Source organism: Plecotus auritus (genome assembly GCF_963455305.1).
Source record: "Plecotus auritus genome assembly, chromosome: 2".
In the NCBI taxonomy this organism is placed as follows: domain Eukaryota; kingdom Metazoa; phylum Chordata; class Mammalia; order Chiroptera; family Vespertilionidae; genus Plecotus; species Plecotus auritus.
This window is the reverse complement of record NC_137771.1, coordinates 14536020-14562315: the sequence shown is the minus strand read 5'-3', so window position 1 is coordinate 14562315 and position 26296 is coordinate 14536020. Positions and strand designations below refer to the sequence as shown.

Here is a 26296-nt window from a genome sequence, read left to right as displayed (position 1 = left end):
AGTGCCCAACCCCTGTACGAGTTCAAGGAGAGGAAGAGATGGCCCTGGCTCTCCTGAGGCTTCCAGGAGAGGTTCCCCATCTTCCCCTCTATGAGTAGCTGGCTGGCCCTTGACCATGTCACATATCTACCAGGAGCTCAAGAGCACAGATATGAAGTACCGGAACCGCGTGCGCAGCCGAATCAGCAACCTCAAGGACCCCAGGAACCCTGGCCTGCGGCGGAACGTGCTCAGTGGGGCCATCTCCACCGGCCTCATTGCCAAGATGACAGCAGAGGTGAGGGCCAGGCTGGGACCTCTGCACAGTGGGGTGGGAGGCCAGGCCCCTCCAGCTTTGTCCAAGTTTGAGAGGCAGTGGCTTGTGACTCCATAAAGATGAGCCAGGGAGCTCTTACAGTCAGACCATCTCAGACCCCCAGCCTCTCAAGGTTTCTGGACCATCAGGATGGTGGACACGGCTATTACGTATTAGGCACTGTGCTGAGCACTTTAGACACACTGGCCAATTCTACCTTCACACCGACTAAGGTGGGAATGTTTATTATCCCCATTTTACAGATGAGGAGGCTGAGGCTCAGAGGAGTTAACGGATTTGCCTATACACACATCTAGAAAATATTCAAGCCAGGAGGCGAGCTGTTGGGTCTCAGAGTACCCACTCTTCACTGCTTGGTTATCTGCCTCCCTCCTCTGCCTGTAGCCCATTACCCAGCTCTGGGCCCAAGCCAGAACAGGAGTCTCTGTCTACATGGAGCACAGTCCAAGGTGGGGAGACTGATATACTTACAAGTATGTGTAAAACCGGTGGTGAGTGCCATGATAGAGGCATCACGGGGACTTAGAGGAAGGAAGGATTGCTCCAGCTTAAAAGCATCAGTAAGGGAAGGAAAAGGGAACAAGCCTGTTTGAGTTTGAATTCTGCCTCTGCCACTTAGCTGTGTAATCTTAGGCAAGCCACTTAACCTCTCTGTGCCTCAGTTTTCTCATCTGTAAAATGGGAATAGTAATAATAATAGCTATCTCATAAGCATTAAATGAATTTAGAAGATTAATATATGAAAAACCCTCCTCCGAATTAGTATACGATAGGCCCATTCACCAACCATTTCATGTAACCCTCAGCACAATGCTATGAAAGAGGAAATAGTATCCTGATTTTTTTTAATAGATATTTTTATTGATTTCAGAGAGGAAAGGAGAGGAAGAGAGAGAGAAACATCAATGATGAGAGAGAATCACTGATCGGCTGCCTCCTGCAAGCTCCCTACTGGGGATCTAGTCCCCAATCTGTGCATGTGCCCTGACCGGGAATCAAACCTGTGGCCTCCTGGTTCATAGTTCAATGCTCAACCACTGAGCCACGCCGGCCGGGCTAGTATCCTCATTTTATGGATGAGAAAACTGAGGTCACAAACAACTTATAAGTGACAGATGAGGGTGTAAACCCAGAGCCGTTCCTTTCAGAGTCCATCTTGGAGAGATCTTGTACACATCCTCAGGTACAAGCGGCTCTTTCCTGCCACAGCTCACAGAGGGGTTCCCCACAGCACCCGGGGATGGCACACTAAGCACTAGGAAAGGGAAGTGGCCCCCCAAGAAGGGGAGGGGAAATGCATGACATCTGAATCTGGGTGTGCCTCGGGGTACCTGGGAATCCTCTGAAACTGTTGGCAAGAGTGGGCCTTCGTGTGTGTGTGTGTGTGTGTGTGTGTGTGTGTGTGTGTGTGTGTGATGTGTGATGTGTGTATTTAGTCTATAGTATGTGTGTGTGGTATATGTAAGTGGGGTGTGTGTGTGTGTTATATAGTGTGCGTGTATGTTTTTCTGAGAAGCTAATAGAGGGAAGCTAAGAGACTTCCTCAAATACCCAAAATAAGAAAGATAATACGCTTGGGCTTTCAGATAAAATGGGGAACTAGGCCAGGTGGACCAGGATTGTCTTTCTGCTTAATTTAAAGTATCTGATCTTTTCAGGCAACTAGCAATCTATGCCCAGAGTTACAATTGCAACTTGGCTTTAGGCATATGCTCCTTTCCTGCAAGGTAAAGCCGAGACCTTTCTGGAAACCCAGCCTTGCGTTTATTCCTCTATCTCGCATCCGTGGCCCTGGGGTCGTGCTGCTTCTCTTTGTGTGTGTGCTGTGGGAGTGCTATGGAGAGTCTGTCTTACAGGCCATTCCAGAGCATGTTGGGAAACCAAGCCCAGGGGAACCAGGAGCAAGGTTTGGCACAAGTTTGAGCCAAACCCAGCAAGTTCCCAGAAGCTGGCGGTCAGAACAGAGCTGAGCGTCCGGATTAGGCCAGAGACAAGCCCCAGATGTCCCAGCAAAGCAACTGGCCAAGCCAGACACATGGATGAAATCGGGCCCAACCCAAGGGATGTTCACTAGAACAGGGCAAGATAATCGGGTGATCAACCCAGGCCCAAAAAGAGGCTGACCAGACCAAGGGGAGCAGGCCGGGAACCTAGCAGGCCCTCGACAAGGGACTGCCAGGGCCTGCCGCCCCAGGAACCGCTGCCAGCCACCCAGCCAACATGGATGCCAAGGAGATCTTCCTCAGGTCACCGTTTGCTCCAGGCAGGAGGTTTCTATAAGAAATATAGGACCATTTTTGCTCCAATAAGAAAAGTAACAGCTTGGTGTGGGCTGCTTGCAGTGCTGGGCTCAGAGGACAGGGAGGTGCTGTCAGGGAAGGCCTGGGACAGGGGAGGCCCATGTGGATCGATGTTCCTCTCCACGTCCCTGTCTCCCTAACTCCCTTTTTCTGTCTCTTTCCTTGTCCACCTGATACCCTCATTCTTTCTCTCTTTTCCTCTCTACCCAGACATGTCAAAGAATGGAGTAGAGTCTGAGATACCTATTAGAACTGTCAAGGGGACATACTGTCAGTCCCACAAGGAGAGGGATTTTGTCTGCTTACTGAGTCAGGGCAGAGCTAGGTAAATGGATTGGTGGGTGAGTGGATAGAATATTTTTCTGTTTTTATTCCTTAGGTGGCACAAAAGACTGTCTTTCTACAATCTGACCCCCAGCCCTGTCTCCCACACTCCTCGCCCTGAGCCCCACTCTATATACCCTTCTCCAAACATGTTATCGATCTTTTTTTAATGTTTCATTTCTTTTTTAAAAATATATATTTTTTATTGATTTAAGAGAGGAAGGGAGAAGAGAGGGAGAGAGAAACATCAATGATGAGAGAGCATCATTGGCTGCCTCCTGCACAACACACACTGGGGACCGAGCCCACAACCCAGGCATGTGTCCTGACCGGGAATGGAACCTGGACCTCCTGGTTCGTAGGTCGAATGCTCAACCACTGAGCAACACTGGCCAGGCTGTCCCCTGAACTTTTGCATGGACTATTCGCTATGTCTAAAATGTGCCATGGAAGTCTGTTTATCTTTCAAGATTGGTTAAGGTGTCAGTTTCTTTAATGAGTCTTTCCTGCCCCAAAGCAGTTAACCGCACACTGGGGGGTGGGGGGGGGCTTTCCCTGCATTTTGTATGCCTTTGTTTTAATACTTCATAGGCTATCTTGCCATCTTGTGTAAATGCTGGGCTACTGTACCAGATTAGCATTACCTGGGGACAGGAACCAAATCTTATCTGCATCCTGAGGGCTCAGCAGCCTTGGGCAAACTATGGCCCGAGGGCCGGATCCGGCTGTTCTATCTGGTTCTCTTGCTCTCCCCTCCGCTCCTTTACTTTGAATTTATATTAGTTCACACAAACACTCCATCCATGCTTTTGTTCCGGCTCTCAGGTCCAGTTTAAGAACCCATTGTGGCCCTCGAGTCAAAAAGTTTGCCCACCCCTGGCTTAGAGGCAGTGGTGTTCTGAAACCAGCTCCAACCAGCTCAAAAGACGTGATTATGTGTAGCTACTCCCAGCTCTGCATTCAGTGGCATCCACATTAGTTGCTTGAAATTGGCCCTGATGGAAATATTTACACTATGGAAATTGATAAATACTACAAATCAGCCACCCCTATGGTCAAAACCGGTTTACCAGCACACCAGTGCAGTTAATGACATTCAATAAATTAGCGTCCCATAGATTTTGAATGGACGAATGCATTATGTTCTGGAAAATTGCCCCCAAATTAAAATCAGCTGCTTTTTGCTTCTATGGCCTTGGCTGACGTGCTTTACCCCGTTGTTGGTTAGAACCTATTCCTTGAATTTAACGCAGTAGAATTTAAACATTTGCGTGCACCAGAGTAACTTGGGGACACTAGTAGAAATGCATATTCCTGGGCCCTGCCCTTCAAGTTTTGGGTTCCTAGGGATCTGCATTTTTTTTAAATATATTTCTTTATTGATTTCAGAGAGGAAGGGAGAGGGAGAGAGATAGAAACATCAATGATGAGAGAGAATCATTGATCGGCTGCCTCCTGCACGCCCCCTATTGGGGATCGAGCCCACAACCCGGGCATGTGCCCTTGGCCGGAATTGAACCTGGGACCCTTCAGTCCGCAGGCCGACGCTCTATCCACTGAGCCAAACTGGCTAGGGCGGGATCTGCATTTTGACAAGAAGCCCAAGTGGCTATAGCCCAGTGGTCAGCATTAGATTTAGTGGTCACTAAAACCATAGGACCTGTGTGCCAGCTCTGCTCTCCAGGAGTCCAGTTAGAAAGCAACAGTGGAAATGTTGAGCCACTCCCGAATCCTCACTCATTTTAGCATCAGCCTCTGCCGTCCTCTTTCCCCCACACCAACCTTCACTAGAACTCTCTCTGGTTTGAGTGACCCCCTCTCTGTTCTCGTCTGGCAGAGGTTTAAGGGCGGTCAACTGGCCAGGGAGAAGGATAAAGAAAGGAAGGACCCTAGACAATGCGGACACTGAGTGTCTGCAGTGAATTGACACAAGACAGGAGAGTCTGGTCTGTAGGAACTTAGCGATGTTCTGACGCACTCACAGATGAGCAGTTAGTGGTGTGAGCCCAGGTGCTTCAGGTCCTGCATGGGTGGGGACAGCAACAGCAAGTCATGGTGAGACCAGGTTCCCACAAGGCAGAATGGGCTGGGCAGTGATCACAGCTTGGGCAGGCCTGGGTCACGTCCAGACTGGAAGGATAAGGAGAAGATCATAGATCAGGTGGTCACTGGTCAAGTCAGCTCAAGCAGGAAGGTTCAGGCAGGTGCCCAAGGTCCAGGCAGGCAGGGTGAGCACTAGATCTGAGGAAATGTACCCGCGAGTGTTGATCCGGGAGCAGAAGCTATTTGCTTTCTGCTCTCCTGCACATGCCCTTCTGCACTTGGCCCACCAGAGCCCCCCAGGTTTGCCCTTCCACCCAATGGGGATGGCCTTTTCCCTGCTGAGGCAGGGCCAGGAGTCCAGGCCTCCCTCCAGCTCCTTGTACTCAATCTAGCATGTTCTCCCTCCTCTATTCAGGCTCTCTAGACACCAGGTATGGGGCAGGGCCCCTGCGACTCCCGGCCCTGAAGGACAAACTTGTTTCTCTCCAGGAAATGGCCAGTGATGAGCTGCGGGAATTGAGGAACGCCATGACCCAGGAGGCTATCCGTGAGCACCAGATGGCCAAAACAGGCGGCACCACCACTGGCCTCTTCCAGTGCAAGAAATGCAAGAAGAAGAATTGTACCTATAACCAGGTAAGGTGAGGAGGGGCGAGGAAGTTACAGGGGCACAGAGATGGAGAACCAGAGAGAGCTCAGGGAAGAGCCAGAGGGGGAAATAGTTAAAACTCCAGGTTGCAGAGAAAAGGACACCAATATGTACCCATGGTACACCAATATGTACCCATGGTACACCAATATGTACCCATGGCTTCTGTTTTGTTTTTGTTTTGTTTTTGTTAATCCTCACCCAAGGATATTTTTTCCATTGCTTTTTCAGAGATAGTGGAAAGGAGGGAGGGAGGGAGACAGAAGAGAGAAAGAGACAGAAGAAAGAGAGAGAGAGAGAGAAACATCAATGTGAGAGAGACACATTGAATGCTTGCCTCCCACATGAGGAATTGAGCCTGCAACCCAGGTACATGCCCTAGTCCAGGAATCGAACCCACACCCTTTGGTGCGCAGGTCAACACTCTAACCACTGAGCAACGTCGGCTAGAGTCCTGTGGCTTCTAGAAATGATATTCTGCATATACAGTCATCCAGATTTGTGTCTGTGAGGTTCGGCCAGCACGTTCTGGCTGTACCTGCAGCAAGACTAAGAGGAACCAGACTCATAGGGCACAGAACTGTAGTGTCACAGATGGTTGGAAGGGAACGTGGCAATATAAAACTCAGCTCTCTCACTTTGCACACAGGGACACTGAAGCCCAGACAGGGGACAAGCTTTGCAGCTTTGTCCAAGATGACAAACATGGTCAGTGACAGAGAGTAATAAGTCTAGATCTAGACCTTTCTGCCTGCTCACAGCCAACTTTGTGTTCAAAGACTAAGGGTTTTAGCCCTGAGTCCTGAGGATGAAGACCATTGCCCCTGTATGGGGAGCCATGTAAGGTTATGGAGGCCCCTTCTCTGCGAGACTTTAAACCAGAGAACCACCTGCTGTTTCTGGGTGGCACATATTATGCCCTTAGGGCACCAATGTTCTAGGAATCTAATTGATACCCAGTCATTCTGGAACTCTCTTCACTCCTCCATCTGCTCAGCAAGCAAGTGTATCAGGAGCACCTTGCCTGTGGGGATCTGTAGCTACAGCAGAAATACAGTCAGCCTTGCCATTCAGGAATCCCACCCCATGGACTCCCAGCTGACATCATTCATAGCTGAGTGTCAGCAAAGTAACAACGTGCTATATGCCATGGCCATTTATGGAAAATCAGAACAGCAATCTTTAAATGTGGAAATGCCAGGGATTTGCTATGGGAAACCCAGTTCCTGCACCTGACTGGTTTGGGTAAGGGAATAAGAAACTAAAAAAAAAAAAAAATTACATTAAATAGTCCTCATGATCTTCAAATCTCTTTTCCTCTCTGGCCTCAGTTCTACCACCTATAAAATAAGGAATGAACTAAGTGATCTCTAGGGGTGCTTCCAGCTCACCTAACAGGGCATGTTCAGAGGTGAGTCAGGGAACACTTCCTGTAGGAGATGAGTCTTGAGGCAAGAGAAGAGAGATCAATTCAGAAGGATCAACAAGAGTGAAAGTGCAAAGGTCAGGTTGAGCCAGTGAGATACCGAAAGTGAGCTGCTGGACCTGCAAGAGAAGAAAATATGCATTATAGAGTTCCAGTGATAAGGAACTGCCAACGTGGGGTGGGAACAACAGTACCAAGCTCTGGGACTTGGACCTACCTCTGCAGACAGTGGGAGCTCAGGCAGGTCCTAGAGCAGGGGAGTGACTTCATGAGTGGGCCTCTCTCTGTCTCAGGTGCAGACACGCAGTGCTGATGAACCCATGACTACCTTTGTCTTATGCAATGAGTGCGGCAATCGCTGGAAGGTCTGTATCGTTCTCCCTCCCCCCTCTACCCCAGCATCCACAGATGCTGCCCCCCGTAAGGAGTAGTATAGCCACAGCCAAGAAGGGGCCTTGCGCACAGGGGCTTACCAGCCTGTGCAGAGTGGACCTGCAGAGCTGGAGATCGTGGAGGGTTGTTATTGGTGAGGCAGGAAGGGAGCGCACAGGCATGTGTTCGTTTCGGAAGGTACCCGGCTGGGATGGGAGCAGCAGCCACATTTCATCAGAGGGCGGGCAAGTCCCTCCTCTGAGCCCAGAGGGAGTCAGTTGCTCCACCCCCCACCACCCGGATCCACAGAGGAAAAACAATAGCACTCTGCACTTGGACCGCACTTCTTTACAAAGTGCTTTAACAGATGTTATTTCCTTTGAACCTGGCCGTGGCCAGGAATGAGGAAGGCTGAGCTCTGTCAGAGGGGCCTCTCCCCCAGGGCTCCCAGGTCATCCTCCCTTCCCAAGGCAGCTCTGGAAAAGCCTATGCTCCCCAAGGCTGTAACCTGGGCTGCCCCAGCTCCCACGAAGGCAGAGGTTTTGTTTTCAGACATGAGAGCCAAGCAGAGACTCCTCCAGAGTGCTCCTCTCCGCCACGTCTTCTTCCCAAAGCACTCGGTGTGGTCCTGTGATCAGTGCCGGTCTCCAGTACCACCTGACTCGCACGGGCACTGTGTGATGCCTGGGCCACCAGGCAGGCTGTGGGTACTCCGTAAGTTCTAAGGTGCTTAGCAAGGAGCCCCAGACTGAGCATGGGACCGGGAGTCGGGAGCCCTGCTTTCAGGTCTCCACGCTGCCCTACGCGCTGTGTGACCCTGAGCATCTTACTCTCTCCCTGAGCAAAAGGATAGTAGTGCCTTTCTCCAATGATTGATGCGAAGGTGATGACATACGCACGCACACTTTGCAAACAGCTAGGAGAAAGGTTCCTTTCTAATACTGCTTTCACTTTTGAACGAGGAAACGGAGCTGCCGAAATGTTTCACAAGCATAAGGTCACACAGTCTGGGGCAAATTCCTGATCGATTGTGTTTCTACAACTTTACTGAAGGCCTCCATAGCCCTGGGAACTCAGTGGATCTGCCATATTTTTTTTAATGCGAAAGTCAGACCATTGTGTATTTTCCCTTCGTTCATCTATTGAGCGCTTAGGGATAGGGCCAGTACAGCGGGCTAGTGGTTTAGAGCATGGGCCGTGGCATCGGGTTCAAATCCTCGTTTTATCACTTACAAAGTGACTGAGCTAAGTGCCCTGAACGCTCTAGGCCTGGATTTCCTGCTCTATAAAATGGGGATGTCAATATCTAGCCCACAGAGCTGTTGTGGGGATGCGGGAAGGTAATACACGTGAAGCATTACCAGGGCCTCTGGTGGCTCAACTTGCCCCTTTTGCCACGCTCTCCTGTACAGTGAACAACCCTGAGCACGTATGTTCCTGGTACGTAGAAACCGAGTTTGGCACTCACTATCCCGAGTTTGGCGCTCACTAGTATTATGGGAGCTTAGGCAAATGACTTAACCTCTCTGAGTTGCTTCTTTACCTGTGAAAATGGGAGTGACGTAGTGCCTACCTCCTAGGGTGATTGTAAGGATGAAATGAGTTAATAACTGTCAACACTGCCTATCCCAGAATTAGTGAGTGCCCAATACATGATAGCTCTTGTCATTGTTACTGCTGAGGAGCAGACATTCTGCCTGCTGCAAACCCAGCCCTTAGTCAGAGAGACTGGGCCCACTAGCGGTGGCAGTGACCTGGCCACATGACCTTCCCCATTTTCAGGTAGTGTCCACTGCCACGTGGAAGGCCTAAAGTCTAATCAAGTGATTTGTGACCATCACAGTGATATTTTGATGATGAATTGAGAGCACACCACATGTCTGGCATCACATTTCCATTCATTTATTACCCAATATCCTTCTTACATTGGCCGGCATCATGATCCCATTTTACAGATGAGTGATTTGTTCAAAGTCACACAGCTAATGATGACAGCTGGGATTTGGCCTCTGGTCTGTGTGGCTCCAGACCCTACCTTCTTTTTCATGTCCCCTCCCCCTTCCCCAGCCTCCTTGGGTGGCTCAGGAAAAGCTCTAAAATTCTGTTGCCTTTTTGGTTTTGTAGTTCTGCTGATAGAACTGCCAGCCAGGATTTCAGTGAACAAGTTGAGGAAGAACAAAGAGAAAGCACTAAGCCATCGTAACTGGAGAAAAATAAAATAAAATTTAAAATGAAGAAAAACGCTGAACTCTGAATGGGGTACTAGGGATCAGAGGGAGAATCCTTTCACAAATAAATCCCTAGTTATGAATAACGATTGGCGAATAGAGGGAGCCTAATTGGGATACCACGCAAAGAGTCTGTGTTGACAAACCTCTTGTAGAAATCAGAGACTCAGGTGTCAAATCTTTGACGGGCTGGCAGACCTTTGCTTTGCGTCCCTTCCCTCACATCCAAACCTCCCTGCCTTTTCTGAATTGAAAAATAACAGACTGATGCAAGTCTTACCCCACCCCACCCCAGAGTCACACACGAGAACACTTAGCACACGATTTGGCTCAGGCAGATATGACTTCCACGCCATGTGGAAGATTTCTTCCCTACTCTGCATCTTTTCCCAAATTCTGCTATTCCCTGTTCATAGCTGGTTTTGGGGCCTTTGAACAAGGGAACAGATAATCTTGAGCTGAGTCTTTCTGACTCAAGAGTACAGCCCCTCCGCCCCCCGCCACCAGCCAGTTCCATGGCCCCTGGAAGGTGCTGAGCCTCGGAAGCTGCCTACGCCCTGGCAATGCCCTTCTTCACAGCTCCATCTGTGGCCCCCGCTTCAGAGGAAGTCTGCAGGGAGGGTCCTTATCATGCTTCTCCCACGATGACATCGGCTTGCTTTTTTCGCCAACCTTAGGAACCTTAGGCAAAGCTGGAATCTTCTGGAAAAGCCTTGGGAGAAGGTCAGGTAGGCCTGTCCTGAGTCTAAGTCTCTGTCCTTGGCCTTCCAGCAGCCCCAGCCTGAGCCTCCTGGGCTCTGTTTCCTAAAAGGACTGACACGCAGGAGCCTGGGAACTCTTGGGAGCCCAGGCAAGTCACGTATCCTCTCTGGGCTGTTTCCTTACCTGTAAAGACAGGAGTGGTACTAGTGCCTACCTCATAGGGTGACTGAGCAGAGGCCGCTGGGTCTCCATCTGCCTTGGTACACCCTTAGGGCGGCTGTTCTGAGTAACTTCAGCCCAAGTTCTTTATAAGCCCTGGGCATCAGCCACTCTGAACGGGTTATCACCCTCCTCCTTCCACCCACCAAGTGCCTCCTCCTAGAGGAAGCCTGTGAATAAACTAGAAATCTACCACCATCCACCAGCTTCAGTTCTTCAGCAGTCAGATTCGGGGCGGGTCCTTTGGAAAGCTTGAGAATCCGCTCACAGAAGACACAACATACACAGCCCGTAAATGGCAGGATCAGGACCGAAACCCAGGTCTTCTGCTTCTTGTCATTGTGCTCGATGCAATGAGAGATCCAGGGCCATGCACAATGCTTGGCGTATACCTCCCAGGAGTTCCCAGCCTGGAAAGAAATCATAGGCACAGACTTCCATAGCAGACGGACTGTGATACGTGCCTGAGGTACGAGTATTCCCTACAGAAGCGTGGAGGGATGTTGCTTAGCTACCCAGGGGCTCCTTACACTTTAACGTGGGTGGGAATCCCCCGGGATCGTGTCTGGGGTGGGGCCCGAGATTTTTCATTTCCAACAGGCTCCTAGGTGATGCCCACACCGCGGGTCCACACTGAGTAATAAGGGTTGAGATCCAGGTTTTTCTCTGCATTATCTAATCCTCCATCGAAATGTCTAGAAGACAAAAGCGGAACGAAATAGCAACTACTTTCAACTTAATAATGTCATCGATCAGCTGCCTGGGATCGAACCTGTAACCTGGGCATGTGCCATGACAGAGAACTGAACCGGCCACCTTTTGGTGCAGGGGATGACGCCCAACCAACTGAGCCACACTGGCTAGGGCTATTACACTCTGTTGTTTTCAATTGTAAAGTATACATAACATACAATTGACCATCTTACCCATTTTGAAGGGTACATGCAGTTCAGTAAAGTACATTCACATTGTTGTCCAGCCAATCTCCATAACTCTTTTCATCCTGCAAAACTGAACATCTATATGTAATAAACAATTCCCCATTTCCCCTTCCCCGGCCCCTGGCAAGCACTATTCTACTTTTTATCTCTAGGAATTGTATTATTATACACTTTTCACAGACTGAGAAAACCAAGGTTCAGAGAGTAATTTGCTTCTAGGAGACAGGATCTGGACTTGAACCCAGGCCCCTATTCACCTCCTGAGCCAATTTGAACTATGGCTTCACCGCACAGCACGTGGTGCATTTTACTTTCCCCATAGCAATGATGGCCACTGTGAACCAAGGCACTCCGCTGTGCTCCTGTTTTTTGCAGCCATTCTCACATTTAATCTTTTTTTATTATTGATTTTAGAGAGAGGGGGAGGGAGAAAGAGACATTGACTTGTTCCACTTTTTTTTTTGCTTTATTAATCCACACCTGAGAATATTTTTTCCATTGACTTTTAGAGAGAGTGGAAGGGAGGGAGAGAGACAGAGAGAGAGAAACATGATGTGAGAGAGACACATCGATCGGTTGCCTCCTGCACGCATCCCAACCGGGCCTGGAATGGAGCCCTTAACCAGAATGGAACCTGGGACCCTTCAGTCCTCGGGCCAACACTCTAAACACTGAGCCAAACTGGCTAGGGCTATTCCACTACTTTATGCATTCATTGGTTGCTTCTTGTATGTGTCCTGACCACAGATCAAATCTGCTCTAACCAATTGAGCTACCTGTCGGGCCCTCTCAAATTTAATCACAACAGCCCTGCAGTCATTGTGTGAGGGACTGTCCTATCTCCTAGCACAGTGTCTGGCACAAAACAGACCCAGTAAACATGCTTGGTGAGTATGGGCCTATTTGATGCCTTTCAGTAGTCTAAACAAACTAAGTTTGTTGTACATTTTTAATGCAACTGTTGACATTTTTTGAAAATGTTGATTCTCTCAGGAGAAAACCAGCTGACACCCACGAAGGTCATAAAGAGCTTCCCAGTCCTCTGCACTCCCCCTCTTCCTGCAGGGTCAACCTGCTCTTCTTGCCCCAGGCCAGCCCCAGCTGCCCCTCCCCTCCCCCCCACACACACCTGCACCTCACCACCAGCTTTTGCTGATCCACAGCCAAAGGCAGAGACAAACAGGCAGCAGGCAAAGGGACATAAGAGACTGTCCCTGCTGTGTTCCCTTCCCCTGCCACTCCACCCCCACACTCTTCCTTCTAGCCATACCCAATCCTGACCATTCTGGAACATCCTCTGTCCTTTCATGCCTCCATGACTTCGCACATGCTGTTCTCGAAGACAGGAAAGCGCGGTCCCTCCCCTTGTTCACCACCTCTAAGAGTCCTACAGTCTTTGCTAGCCAGCTCAGATGTCATCTCCTCTGTGAAGCCTCCTCCCATACTCCCCCGCCCCCAGCAATGAGTGCACCCCTCTTCTTGGTGCAGACTAGCTAGCTCATCATTCATATACTATAGCAGTTGGGCTGCAAGTCAGTGTGTCCCCATGTTCCCAACTCCTTCTTCTGTGTGGAGGCTTCATCGCTGCTCCTAGCAGGATCAAGAGAGAAGCCCAGGTTACTTTTTTTTTTTTTTAATATATATATATTACTGGTATATTTGAAAATGAAGAAATGACAAAACAAGATCACAAATATTAACGCATATTTTTCAATGTTTAACAAATTAATGCTTCTAATACAAAGAATTACAACGTAATTGTGCGGCTCACAAGGTAATTATAGATTTATTAAAACATAACAATTTATAGTGCTCCATAGGCACTGTGGTCTATAAATAAGAAACAAGCTTAAAGATATACTAGGAGGGTCTTTGATTAAATTGGTCAGTGGATCTGACATAACCTATAACTCCATCTGGAGATCCTGGACAAATGGTTCTCCTGGTCCCTTTCCCCAGTGACAGGCTGTGCTGCTACCTCTGCACACAGTAGGTGCTCATTGTTTGCTAAGTGATGGGACAAATACAGTTTTCCGAATTGGTTATTGAAAACCCACATACAATATTCCTGAGAAACAATGAAGTCCTGAACAATGAGGCAGGAAGTCACTTCCTCCTCCAGTGACCCAACCCTCAGAGTCCCGCTGAAGGCTGCAACAGGAAGCCCCTCACCCACTTTCTTTCCTCCCCCTGTTCCACTCCCCCCACCACCTCCCCTATCCCAGGGGCACCAAAAGAAGGCAGCCTTCCATCTCTCTCAGCCTCTCTCCTCCACCCTCTGGAGGGTCCCAGGTGAAGAAAGAGAAAAGCACTTACTCACAGAAAGAGGCAAGCAGCCAAGCAGGGTTTAGAGAGTCGCCCTGCCCCCAGCCAGGCCTAGGAATAAAAGAAACAGCAGAGGACAAAGAAGGGTTTAAAGCACTGGAGCAATGGGGAAGAAAAGGCCTAAGAAAGTTTACAAAGCAATCTGTCAGAGAAGGGATGAAAAGGAAGCCCTGCTGGGCTGAGGGGCTTGGACGCTCAGCTCACCTCACCTTAGGCCCAGTTAGAGACCTGCAATTAAGTATTCAGCCAAAGTATGAACTGATCTCTCTTGACCCAGAGGTTTTCCTAAGGGTTAGGCCTTAACTTGCTGGGTTCTTGGCAGCTCCAAATATCTCTGCTCTGCTGGGCTCAATTCACCAATTTGTCTGAACCCACCAAACTGGTCCAACTTCGAGTTCCCTCTGGATTTCCAGCAGAAACATTGTGAGAATAAGGTCACCAGCCGGTCCTCACAGCTATGGAGCCACTCTGACTTCCCAGATTTTCTGAGCCAATGAAAATATCCACAGAAAGTGCTCACTTTCTGGAAGTCTTCCCTGCACCCACGGCAGGATTAATAACAGCTATTATCTGAGTGCGCACTTTAAGTCATCTCGGTGCTCACCATCACCTTAGGTGTGATCATCCCATTTTACAGAAAGAGAAATGGGCCTGGAAAGATTAAATGACTTTTCAAAGGATATACAGCCTGGATTTCAACCCAGGTCTGTCTGACCTTGACTACCTTTCAGGAACCCTCTGTGATTCCATTTTTTAACTTATTTGTGTGGCATACCCATATCAATTTTAGGTGGGGTAAGATGGTACAATTTTGTGGTAGCTAAAGAATTTCTAGCCTCACAGTTAGGGGTGTGGAGTGGGAGAGTCTACCTCATGGCTGGGTAGAGTCCTAGTTCTTTTCAGACACTTGAGTAATTTAACCATAAATAACTGGGCACTGGGAACAGGACACCCACTAATAAAAGCATAGCCTGGAGTCATGTTCGAGAAAAAAATTCAAGTCACCCAGTGGGTAGATGTATCTGCAAAACAAAAGAAAAGCCCCTTTCCCAGCGCAGGCAGAGAAGTCTCCTGTACAGTTAGAGACAACAGGCTTCTGGGCACATAGCCAAGGTTCTGAGGATATTTATAACTTGAAGAGGGTGGGAGTCCCTAATAAGCTGCTATATTCTTTTTCCATCACTTCCCTCTCCAAGGCTACAGCGAGCTCAGAGCGCTTCTCCACGCAGAATGCCAGCTTTTCCTAGTGCTGGGCTTCCATTGTCTAATTTTCTCATCCTGGCTGGGGAAAGGGAAGGGGGCAAGTCCTTCCGTTCGGAAGAAATCCAGCTGCATGCAGCTTAGCTGCTGGTGGTGTTTCTTGGCTAGCTGCTGTGGTCTCTGGGGGACCTGCCTATGAGCCTGTGGTTTCTGAGCTGCCTGAGAGTCTGAGGTCTCGGAATCTGTGTGAGTCTTTGGGATCTCTGGGCTTTGCCTGCAAGTCTGCGGATTCGAGATCTACCTGCAGGTCTGAGATATCCGGAATCTGCCAGTAGTGATTTCTAGAACCTTCCCGAACTCCTGAAGTCTCAAAAGAACTCTGCCTGCGGATTTGGAATCTGTCTGGGGCCTCGCGGATCTTGGAGCCGGCGGCCTAGGGGATCTTTTGCGGGCCAGGAGGTAAGTCTGTTCGTACTCAGCTCGGGTTTTCGGCTTCCTATCTTCAGCGATCAGAGACTGCTAACATGTGGAGGGCCCGCCCAGCTCAGGCCCTCAGAGGCCCGTCAGTGTCAAAGGCGGCCAGGAAACCTTTGAGCAGAGAAGCCCTCAGAATAAGGTCGGTTCTGCCCAGCGCTGGGACCTGGCTCGCTTCCTTTACACGCCCTATCCCCCACATTCGCTCAGGGTTTTGGCTTCCCGCTCTGCCAGGCACAACTCTGCCTGCCCCTCAAGGGGCACCCTCTTTGGAAGGACACAGTCAGACTCCCCTATAGGGTTAATAGCGATGCTTGAACACCGCCTGTCCCAACCACTGACCACACTCGCAAGCTCTCTGGCGGCGCGGGGCCTCTTGGAAGTTGTAGTCTGTGTAGCAGGGTGCGAACGCCGCAGGCGCTGCTGGGAGATGTAGTGCGTGGGCGGAGCTCAAAGTTCCAGCGAGGCCGCTGAATCCTCCCTGGGGAGTGGGCGGCTGCCTCTTTCCTCTCAGCCCGGCTGTCAAATGAGTGTTAATCCGAGCGGAACCCAACACAGGCCAGCACTAAATTAGGCCAGACGTCGCAATTAAGGTCCGATTCAAGATAAGCTTCTAGGGACGTGAGGAGAAGCAGGGCAACTTCCCTTGGTTAATCGGGCTGTTGTCTCCAACAGAAGAAAGCAGAAGATACTCTGTCCTGAGTAGGAGAACGCGGTTCTTTCTTCACCCTTTTGTTCTTTTTCCTCCTTGGCTTTTGGCCCCTGACTGGCCTTTGTACGCCAGAATGGAACTCAAACTCCCGGCAGGCCACAGGGGCAGGCGCAGGCGTGATAGAGGTGTCCAGCCTTGTTACAAGAGGCGGGCCTAGTGTTCGGCTCGTAATTGGTAGAGCGTTTTTCCAGCTTCGCCCGCTGATTGGCTGAGGCAGCTGCCGGAAAGGGCTCATCCTGGAGATGGAAGAGCGGAGGCGTTCTGTGGGCTGGGCTGAGAGCCGCCTCCCTGAGACTGCAGCGGCTTGAGCCCCGGCGGGAGGGATCAAGCCAAGGAGCTGTGCTGTCCTACTAAATTCCGGCATTGCCTCCACCTCTTGGTGGCGGAGACACAGAGGGCGGGTCGCGCTCGAGGGTCAAGGAGGAGAGTGACCCTGCCCGGGTCCAGGGCCCTCCCTAGCCGCCTGGCGGCCAGAACTCCAGCCCTGGGGAGTGGGCAGGGCCTGTTTTCTGTGCCTCACGCCCTGCTTTTCGCCTCCTTTAGTGCTGTCTGCTAGCTGCTTTTCCTGCTCTTTCTCCTGGGAGGCGAATCCTTGAGCCCGAGATGGCAGCCACCCTGCTTATGGCTGGGTCCCAGGTAAGCCGTGGGTGGCTTCGCGGACCCTGCCTCTGCTTATCCAGCTGGTCCCGGCGTTTCTTTGCTCTGCAAATCCCTGTGGGAAATTCCCTGGAAATAGTAATTAGCTCGCTTCGGTATTGTGCCTCCAGGAACCCAGTACCAGACCAGTTTAGCCACAAACAAGCATTTATTGAACACCTGCTGTATGCCTTTAAATGCCGGGGAGACAAAAGGTGGATGAAACGGGCTCTCCCGCCTGCTCACAATCTATAGGGAGACAGATGCATCCGGTTAACCGTGATACAACGTGATAAGCGCTCCATTTGCTGTAGGAACAAAATGCTGTGGTGTGAGAAGGAAGGAGTGGGAGTGATTAATTCTGTCTGAGGGGTCCGAGGGAGGAGTGGAGCCAAGCAGAGGAATGGGGGGCACTGAAGAATAGTTGGTACTAGAACAGGACCTAAAATAATAGTAGGATATCTGGAGGAGGAGGACCAGCGCTTCCATTCATAACTTATTTTGCTCCTTACATTCTTTTTATTTCTTAAAACCCTTTGTCAGTTAAATATTTGTCAGTGGTTTTCCTCATCTGGAATGAAAAAGAATAATAGGATTTTTCTGGTTTGAGAAAGATATTCCAGGAAAAGAGGGACATTGTGAGTAAAGTTATGGTGCCATGTAGGTGCTAGATGTGCTCTGAGCAAAGTACAGCTAGAGAATAAGGTTTCAGTGTGGGGCAAGGTTGTCTGGCCATTGGACCAGAGCAATTAGCTTGTAAATTGCTCTCTTCTTTACTATATCTCTTTTTAGCTTGTTTATTTCTTCTTTGGACTCTATAAATCAGATTTAATACCCTTTGCCTCCTCAATAATTCTAGCCATGTCTGTAATTTCAAAGAGAAAAACTGGTACCAATCTATGAGATGTCAAATAATGAGGAAGCATTGTGTGATTTCAGGCACCAGTGACATTTGAAGATATGGCCATGTACCTCACTCGGGAAGAATGGAGACCTCTGGACCCTACACAAAGGGACCTTTACAGGGATGTTATGCAGGAGAATTATGGAAATGTTGTCTCATTAGGTAAGTAAGGATTCTCTACCATTCTTCACCTCACGTTTTTGAGACTAGCTCTTTCAACACAGTTGTTTGATTTTTAAAAATATGTATTTTTTTATTGATTTCAGAGAGGAAGGGAGAGGGAGAGAGATAGGAACATCAATGATGAGAGAGAATCATTGATCGGCTGCCTCCTGCATGCCCCCCTACCGGGGACTGAGACCACAACCCAGGGCATGTGCCCTTGACTGGAATAGAACCTGGGACCCTTCAGTCTGCAGGCCAATGCTCTATCCACCGAGCCAAACAAGCTAGGGCAAGTTGTTTGATTTTTAAAGCACTTAATTGGATATTGACTTGTGTCCTCAAACAAATGTTTGAGTGGGAACATCAGAGTCATATTTTCTATTTTTTTATTGATTTTAGAGAGAGAGAGGAAGGAATAGAGAGACAGAGAGGAACATCAGTTTGTTGTTCCATTTATTTGTGCATTCATTGGCTGATTCTTGTATGTACCCTGACCAGGTATCAAACCTGCAACCTTGGCATATCAGAAGATAAGGGGGTTCTGACCTCGATTCATCGAAGGGCAAAAGCCACCTTTCTGTGTTTGTTTTGGCTTCAGAGCCTTAGCTTTGCCTTAGGTCCTTCATCTGGAGTAGGTGCTTGTCTAGAGATGTTTCAGAGTTGACCATAGATTTTGAGTATGTCAAATGTTCCAGGAAAATCCTGAACTAAATTAGATCACAAATTATATTATTGAGGATAGCTAATCTTTCTTTAATATATTTTTATTGATTTCAGAGAGGAAGGGAAAGGGAGAGAGAGATAGAAATATCAGTGATGAGAGAGAATCATTGATCCGTTGCCTCCTGCAAGTCCCATGCTGGGGATCGAGACTGAAACCTGGGCATGTGCCCTGACTTGGGAATCGAACCATGACCTTCTGGTTCATAGGTTGATGCTCAACCACTGGGCCATGCCGGGTGGGCAGGAAAGCTAATTTTTTTTTTTATGGTCTGCAAACCTGTCTTTTTAAAAAATATATATGCTTTTATTGATTTTTTTTTTTTTGAGAGAGAGGAAGGAAGAGGGATAGAGAGCTATAAACATCAATGAGATTCTCTCCTACCTGCCTCCCACATGCCCCCTACTGGGGATCGAGCCCACAACCCTGGCATTTGTTCTGATGGGGAATCAATCGGGGACCTTTTGGTTCTACTGAGCCACTCTGGCCAAAACCTGTCTTTTCTCTTAGCTATCCTTTGGTCTGAGTGTTGTAACCTGAACAAACAGTATATTCTTTTTTTTTTTTTTTTTAATATTTTATTGATATTTTACAGAGAGGAAGGGAGAGGGATAGAGAGCTAGAAACATCGATGAGAGAGAAACATCGATCAGCTGCCTCCTGCACACCTCCCACTGGGGATGTGCCCGCAACCAAGGCACATGCCCTTGACCGGAATCGAACCCGGGACCCTTCAGTCCGCAGGCCGACGCTCTATCCACTGAGCCAAACCGGTTTTGGCCAAACAGTATATTCTTGATCTGAACAGCCTTTAGACTCATGTTGTCTCCTGTTTAGACTCAACAGAAGTTAGCAACCATGTATGGTTCACTAGGTCATCTGCCATTCATTGAGGACTAATTCTTTATTCCTATAGCCTTTTCCAGAGCAAAAGGCAAATAGAAGGGATTTTCTTATTTTTTTTTTAATCACCCAAGGATATGCTTTTTCTTATTTTTTTTAATCACCCAAGGATATGCTTTTTTCATTGATTAGAGAGAGAGAGAAAGAAAGAGAGAAACATCAATGTGAGAGAGAAATTGATTGGTTGCCTCCTGTTTGCACCAGGACCAAGGATTGAACTCAAAACCTTGGTATGTGCCCTGACCAGGAATCAAAGCCAGGACCCTTCAGTGCACGGGACAGTGTTCTAACCACTGATCACACTGGCCAGGGTGAGATGTTTTCTTTTTAACTGGCCTTTCTCTGATATCCCACGTTTCTTGGATCCTTCCTTTAGGAAACGACTAGAAATTAAGTTATCTACCCAGATCTATTGCAGTCTGTTATCCAAATATTCCACTTACTGCAACAAAAATAAGAAATGAGAATCTCAAAGAAATAGGAATCTACATGTTTAAAGTTGAGTCGAAGGAACACTTAGGGATGGAAACATGGAAGCACCCCCCCAAAAAATTATTTGCCCAAATAAGTGGGTTAAATAATGTTAACAAGGCCTCTTTACCTCAAGACTCTTTAGAGCCTTTATTATGTTATCAGGCAATGTGAATTTCTAAGAAGATGTTGCATGCATCATTTACCAAAGTAATTTATCCTTGGGACCCTTTTCTCCCAGCATACCTACCTCTTTCTGAAGAGTGTACTAAGAAATGCAACTTGGAAAATGCAGTGTCTGGTAGAAAGTGGGTTTTTTTTGTACATAGTGGTTATATATTTTGATTCTCATTTGAAGACTATGCTTAGTCAATGCCAAGAATGTTCTAAGCTAGGCATCTTTTTTGTGTTCTCCAATCTTCCCACCCCTGTTTTCATTAAAAGGCCCCAAAAAGTAGCATTTGGCAGTCACTTTTTCTGTCAACTAAGATTTGATAGAAATAGATAAAAATTCATTTTTATCTATGCTAACCCAGTAGGTTCTTAGTAAATTTATATAATATAATGATGAAGGTTGATTAGTTAAGAACAAACACATATACATACATACATGCATTCACATATAAAATATCTAGGTTCTTGGCTCTTAGAGATTCTAATTTAGAGTCTCTTATATTCTCTGTTTCTGGTATTCTTTTTTGAAAAAAAATACATATTTATTGATTTCAGAGAGGAAGGGAGAGGGATAGATAGGAACATCCATGATGAGAGAGAATCACTGATTGGCTCCTCCTGCATGCCTCCTACTGGGGATTGAGCCTAAAACCTGGGCCTGTGCCCTAACTGGGAATTGAACCGTGACCTCCTTGTTCATAGGTGGATGCTCAACCACTGAGCCCACTGGCCGGACTGGTTTTCTTCTTTTGAGAAACCAGGAATATATACAATTTTTATAAAGAACCATTAACTGTATTGATACAGAGCATGAACTTTTATCAGACCTGAATTTGAATCCTGGCTCCACCATTTATGACCTTTTGTGTGTTTTTTTCCACCTACAGTTTACATTCAATACCATTCCACAGCAGTTTCAGATGTACAGCACAGTAGCTGGAAAACCATGCACTCTACAGAGTGGTCCTTTCGCTGACCCAAGAACCCACCTGGCCGCCTACCCAGTTATCTCGACATTATTGACTATATTCCCCATGCTGCAATTCGGATCTCTATGGTGATTCTGCAAGTACCAGTTTGTACTGCTTAATCCCCTCCTCACCTTTTTCTTTTTAATATATTTTTATTGATTTCAGAGAGGAAGGGAGAGGGAGAGAGATAGAAACATCAATGATGAGAGAGAATCATTGATCGGCTGCCTCCTGCACACCCCCACAGGGGATTGAGTCCGAAACCCAGGCATGTGCTCTTGACCGGAATCAAACCTGCGACTCATCAGTCTGCAGGCCGACACTCTATCCACTGACCCAAACTGGCTAGGGCCCCTCCTCACCTAGTCCCCCAACCCCTCTCCCCTCTGACATCTGTCAGTCTGTTCTCTGTATCTATGAGTATGACCTTTTGTTTTTAGTTTTTATTTATTTTAAAAAAATTTTTTTTAAATGAGTATGACCTTTTGGAAGTAATTTCTCTCAGCCTTAGGTTTATCACGTATAAAATGGAAATCATAATTCCTGATTCAGGGCAGTTGAGGTAATCATGTAAAGAACTTAACATAATGCCTGGCACATTGTAGGTAATTCTTTGTGTGTTTACCAATATTATTATTATCATTTACTCTTTATTACAGATTTTGAGATCAGGAGTGAGAACGAGGTGCATCCAAAGCAAGAGATCAGTGAAGATGTGGAACTTGGGACTGCATCTGAAAGACCTGTTGGGAATACTGAGGAAAATCCTGAAAGTGAAGAGGCCTTTGAAAGCAGGGATAGATCAGAAAGACAATGGGGAGATTTAACAGCAGAAGAGTGGGTAAGCTATCCTCTCCAACAAGTCACAGATCTTCTTGTCCACAAAGAAATTCACACAGGTATTCAATATCATATATGTTCTCATTGTGGAAAGGCCTTCAGTCAGATCTCAGACCTTAATCGACATCAGAAAACCCACACTGGAGACAGACCCTATAAGTGTTATGAATGTGGAAAGGGCTTTAGTCGGAGCTCACACCTTATTCAGCATCAAAGGACACACACTGGAGAGAGACCCTATGACTGTAATGAGTGTGGGAAAAGTTTTGGAAGAAGCTCTCATCTTATCCAGCATCAAACAATCCACACTGGAGAAAAGCCCCACAAATGTAACGAATGTGGGAAAAGTTTCTGCCGGCTATCTCATCTAATCCAACATCAAAGGACCCACAGTGGGGAGAAACCCTATGAGTGTGATGAGTGTGGGAAAAGCTTCAGCCGGAGCTCTCACCTAGCTCAACACCAGAGGACCCACACAGGTGAGAAGCCTTATGAGTGTAATGAATGTGGGCGAGGCTTCAGTGAGAGATCTGATCTCATCAAACACTATCGAGTCCACACAGGAGAGAGGCCCTACAAGTGTGATGAGTGTGGGAAGAACTTCAGTCAGAACTCTGACCTGGTGCGCCATCGCAGAGCCCACACAGGAGAAAAGCCGTACCACTGTAATGAATGTGGAGAGAATTTCAGCCGCATCTCACACTTGGTTCAGCACCAGAGAACCCACACTGGGGAAAAGCCATATGAATGTAACGCTTGTGGGAAAAGCTTCAGCCGGAGTTCTCATCTCATCACACACCAGAAAATTCACACTGGAGAGAAGCCCTATGAGTGCAATGAGTGTTGGCGAAGCTTTGGTGAAAGGTCAGATCTAATTAAACACCAGAGAACCCACACAGGAGAGAAGCCTTATGAATGTGTGCAGTGTGGGAAAGGTTTCACCCAGAGCTCGAACCTCATCACACATCAGAGAGTGCACACGGGAGAGAAGCCTTACGAATGTACTGAATGCGAGAAGAGTTTCAGCCGGAGCTCAGCTCTTATTAAACATAAGAGAGTTCACACTGACTAAGTCCTATAAGTCTTGTAATAATGACTGAGAAACAATTCATTTGAAGGTACAATTTTATTTGATATCAAAGAGCTCTTTTCAGACTGAGTTTCTTATACCATACCGAATTTTCTTGTTGTAGGCCACAGTTTAAAACATCAAAGAAGACAAGCCATTTGAAATTCTGACCTACGGCTTTGGGAATGTTATTCCCTCTCCAAAACAGTGATTTTTATTCACTCAATATTAATGAAGTACTTCATTGAAATAGCCCCACGAGTAACTGGAACTCTGAAGTCTAGATAATAAATGCTGGTAAATGCTCAGGACTGGAAATAGAGTAAATTTTTAAAAGTTATTTCTCCTTGCCTTAGCTCAAAAAACTGCTAGGGGAAATGTTGGACTGTAATAGGGTGATCACAGCTGCTTTGGAGAAAGCTGAGAGACTGCCTGAATTGCCACACTTACTTACCATAGTATTTGGGCACACACCTCTTACCACTCAAAAGGCTTTGTCCTTGAGTTGCTCATGCACCTGTACCTTTCTGACTTCCTGAGAGCTGGATTCTGCATGATGAAGGCAATGATCATAACATTTTTCCTTCTCATTGTTTCTAATTAACTTTTTAAAAGCTTGCATCTTTGTGAAAGCTAACTGAAGATACAGATTGCAAGGATAAATGAAACACAGGTTTGGGGACAAGGACTCCTCAATGGTGGTGACTTTAGGAAGTGATGCCCACTTAATTTTCTTTGGGGATCACTCTAGGGAACATTGTAGGGAAAATGTCTTCAAGGAAAGATAGGACCATAAGTGTTGGTGGAGTGTAATGAGCAAGTGGAATTGACAATTTCAGGGAAGGAAACACAGTGTCCCTTCCCAAGGAACACAGGTCATTTCTGTGTACTTTCCCCTCTACCCTTTAAGATCAATTCTCCCTATACTGCTAACTCTAGGATTTGATAAGGGCCACATCCCAGTGTTTCTCTTAGCTTGCATAAGAGCATGTGTATGTACAGTAAAATGTGTATTCCTGTGGTTTTTCCAATAGCAGAAACTGAATTCACACAGAATTAGCATGTTCTTGGATGATGTTGATTGTGTGACAGAACTACAGACACTCCAATTGAGAAATGTCCTTTTTTTTTTTTCATTCTTTATGATGAAAACATTTAAACACTAATGCTTTGATATGCACTCTTGTAAGATCTGTCTTTGTACAGAACTACACACTTGTTTATATCAGACAATTGTGGGAGGTAACTGATTGTCCTGTTCTCAGACTGAGCATCTCTTTGGGCTAGTAACAAGGAATTAATAAGCCTATAGGAATGTATTTTCATCCTGTCAGCCTACAGATATAAATGGTTAAAATAAGAGTTGACCCAATGTAAGCCCAGTAGTGTCAGTTTTCCTTATCTCAGCCTAAATAAGAATTAAGAAATATCCCAAATGTTGATGCTTATCCCAGTACTTGGGGGTGTGAGTGGAAGAAAATTGATGCCCTGGATATGGGACTTACGGAAATTTTTTTTTTTTTTTAGCGTGTCTCAAGTTATTTCTATTGTGCTTTATTATGAAAGTTGTAACATTTGAAAACTACTTTTGCCATAGCTCTTTGGGACTTGGTGTTAAAGAGCTCATGGTCTCTAGGGTCGGGTACTGTAGTGAATTATGACCCACAGCTGTGTGGGACTGCATCGCTTGCAAGTGACACAACCTCGAAAGTAACAAAATGAAAAACCACTCCACCAAGGAGCTTTCTTTCTGTTGCCACTCCTATTTAAATATAAGCTCGGGCAAGAAGCATGTTTTTCGTTAGATACAAAATCTAGCCGACTGTGGGTATTCATATTTTAATTGTTGAATGACTTACATGTTCTTAATGACTAAACTCAAACATGTCTTTACCATATCAGTGTTGATGATGGTTTTAATGAATATCAAAGCTCTCCTGTTTTTGTGAGCCACTAGGGCATCAGTTTTGGAGTGGCCATAGAAGACAGCATCTTCATGACCTAATTGTATGTCACTCCCTTTTTCTTCCCTTCTCTCCTGCCCCAACCCCAAACTGCGTCTGTTGCTGCTTTTGGCTTCTAAGTACCCCAGCCATCTCGCCAAACATGTACACTCCAGCTGGGAAGTTAAAAGGGCAAGGGCCAGACCAGCTCTTTCTCCTCTTTTTCTACCAATAGCTGCCCATATGTTGAACTTTGTGTAGAAGTTCTGCATCAGACGCTCTGCATGCCTTCTGCTCCCAAGACTCTGGCAGCTTCTGCACATACCCTGAACACTTTGTGCCTGTTTTCTATGGTTGTGGAGAGTGAATGAACAAGTAAGTATGTAGAACAGTTTTCCTTATGGTATTGGTCAGTTATCCTAGTGTCTATATCTGTATTATTCTAACAATATTCTATAATTAAAAGTATAATTTTTAAAATAAACCTGAGAATTATTTTAGTAATCCATCACGGATTCATAAAATGGGTTTTCATCAGATTCATTAAAATTGGACGCAGTCATTCTTTACATTCAATCCTTTGTACAGATGTTCTTATCGTAATTTGGGAATACATTGTGTTCACGCATTGGTGAACCCTTTGGATATTGCTATATTTTGGGAAGATGCAAAAACTTGAACAATTTCCTATGAAGATTAGGTTGGTGGCAAGGCAACATGGACATATTTGGTATGAATGAGTGACTCATTAGCTTTGTTGGAGAAGAGAAAAGAAAAAAAAAAGACACATCCAAAAGGAAAAATGAAAGGAGGCCTTGTTGCTTTAAGGAGATATTTTTGGGTATCTATTAAACAATTTCTTTGGAACCTGTACTGGGATTCCAGAACAGATACCTCTTAGAAACAGTCAAAGGCTCTCTATTCATGACACAGTTGCACCATCTGCCTAAGGCAGTGATTATGTGTTGCCAGGGTGTGGCCACAATTTTCAAATGACTTACCAGTAATTTTCTCTTATGAAACCTTTTTTTAAATGAAGGGCCAGTCTAGGCAGAGGTAAGGAGTGGAAGTGCTTTAAATTGGGCAAAGATACAAACATGGAAGAAAAACTGAAATAATCTCATAGCCAAGACTTGGAAAAGAAATTTTATCAAAGCATTTTTTAAAAACTATTTCTCCATCTACGAGTTCTGCATTTTTAATTTCTGGGAAGGAAAATGCCATTTCGCCAGGAGAAATTCACCTGGAGCCTTCCCTCTAAGGCTCTT

The 26296-nt window shown here is 46.7% G+C and overlaps 2 protein-coding genes across 3 annotated transcripts in view; both read left to right on the top strand.

Moving 5' to 3' along the window:
- TCEA3 (transcription elongation factor A3) overlaps nucleotides 1–10776 on the top strand; it is a 38376-nt gene extending 27600 nt beyond the window's left edge. For both annotated transcript variants that reach the window (XM_080655946.1, XM_080655947.1), the window contains 4 exons: nucleotides 123–277; nucleotides 5473–5619; nucleotides 7352–7423; nucleotides 9555–10776. In XM_080655946.1, coding sequence (XP_080512072.1) covers nucleotides 123–277; nucleotides 5473–5619; nucleotides 7352–7423; nucleotides 9555–9563 — 383 coding nt within the window. In that variant the 3' untranslated portion in view covers nucleotides 9564–10776. The remainder of the gene's footprint in view (nucleotides 1–122; nucleotides 278–5472; nucleotides 5620–7351; nucleotides 7424–9554) is intronic.
- Nucleotides 10777–16469: 5693 nt separating this feature from the next.
- Nucleotides 16470–25796, top strand: ZNF436 (zinc finger protein 436). Its single transcript, XM_080655618.1, has 3 exons — nucleotides 16470–16867; nucleotides 17807–17933; nucleotides 21836–25796. The coding sequence occupies exons 1-3, from the start codon at nucleotides 16835–16837 to the stop codon at nucleotides 23086–23088; spliced, it is 1413 nt and encodes a 470-aa protein (XP_080511744.1). The 5' UTR covers nucleotides 16470–16834; the 3' UTR covers nucleotides 23089–25796.
- The last annotated feature ends 500 nt before the right edge of the window (nucleotides 25797–26296 follow it).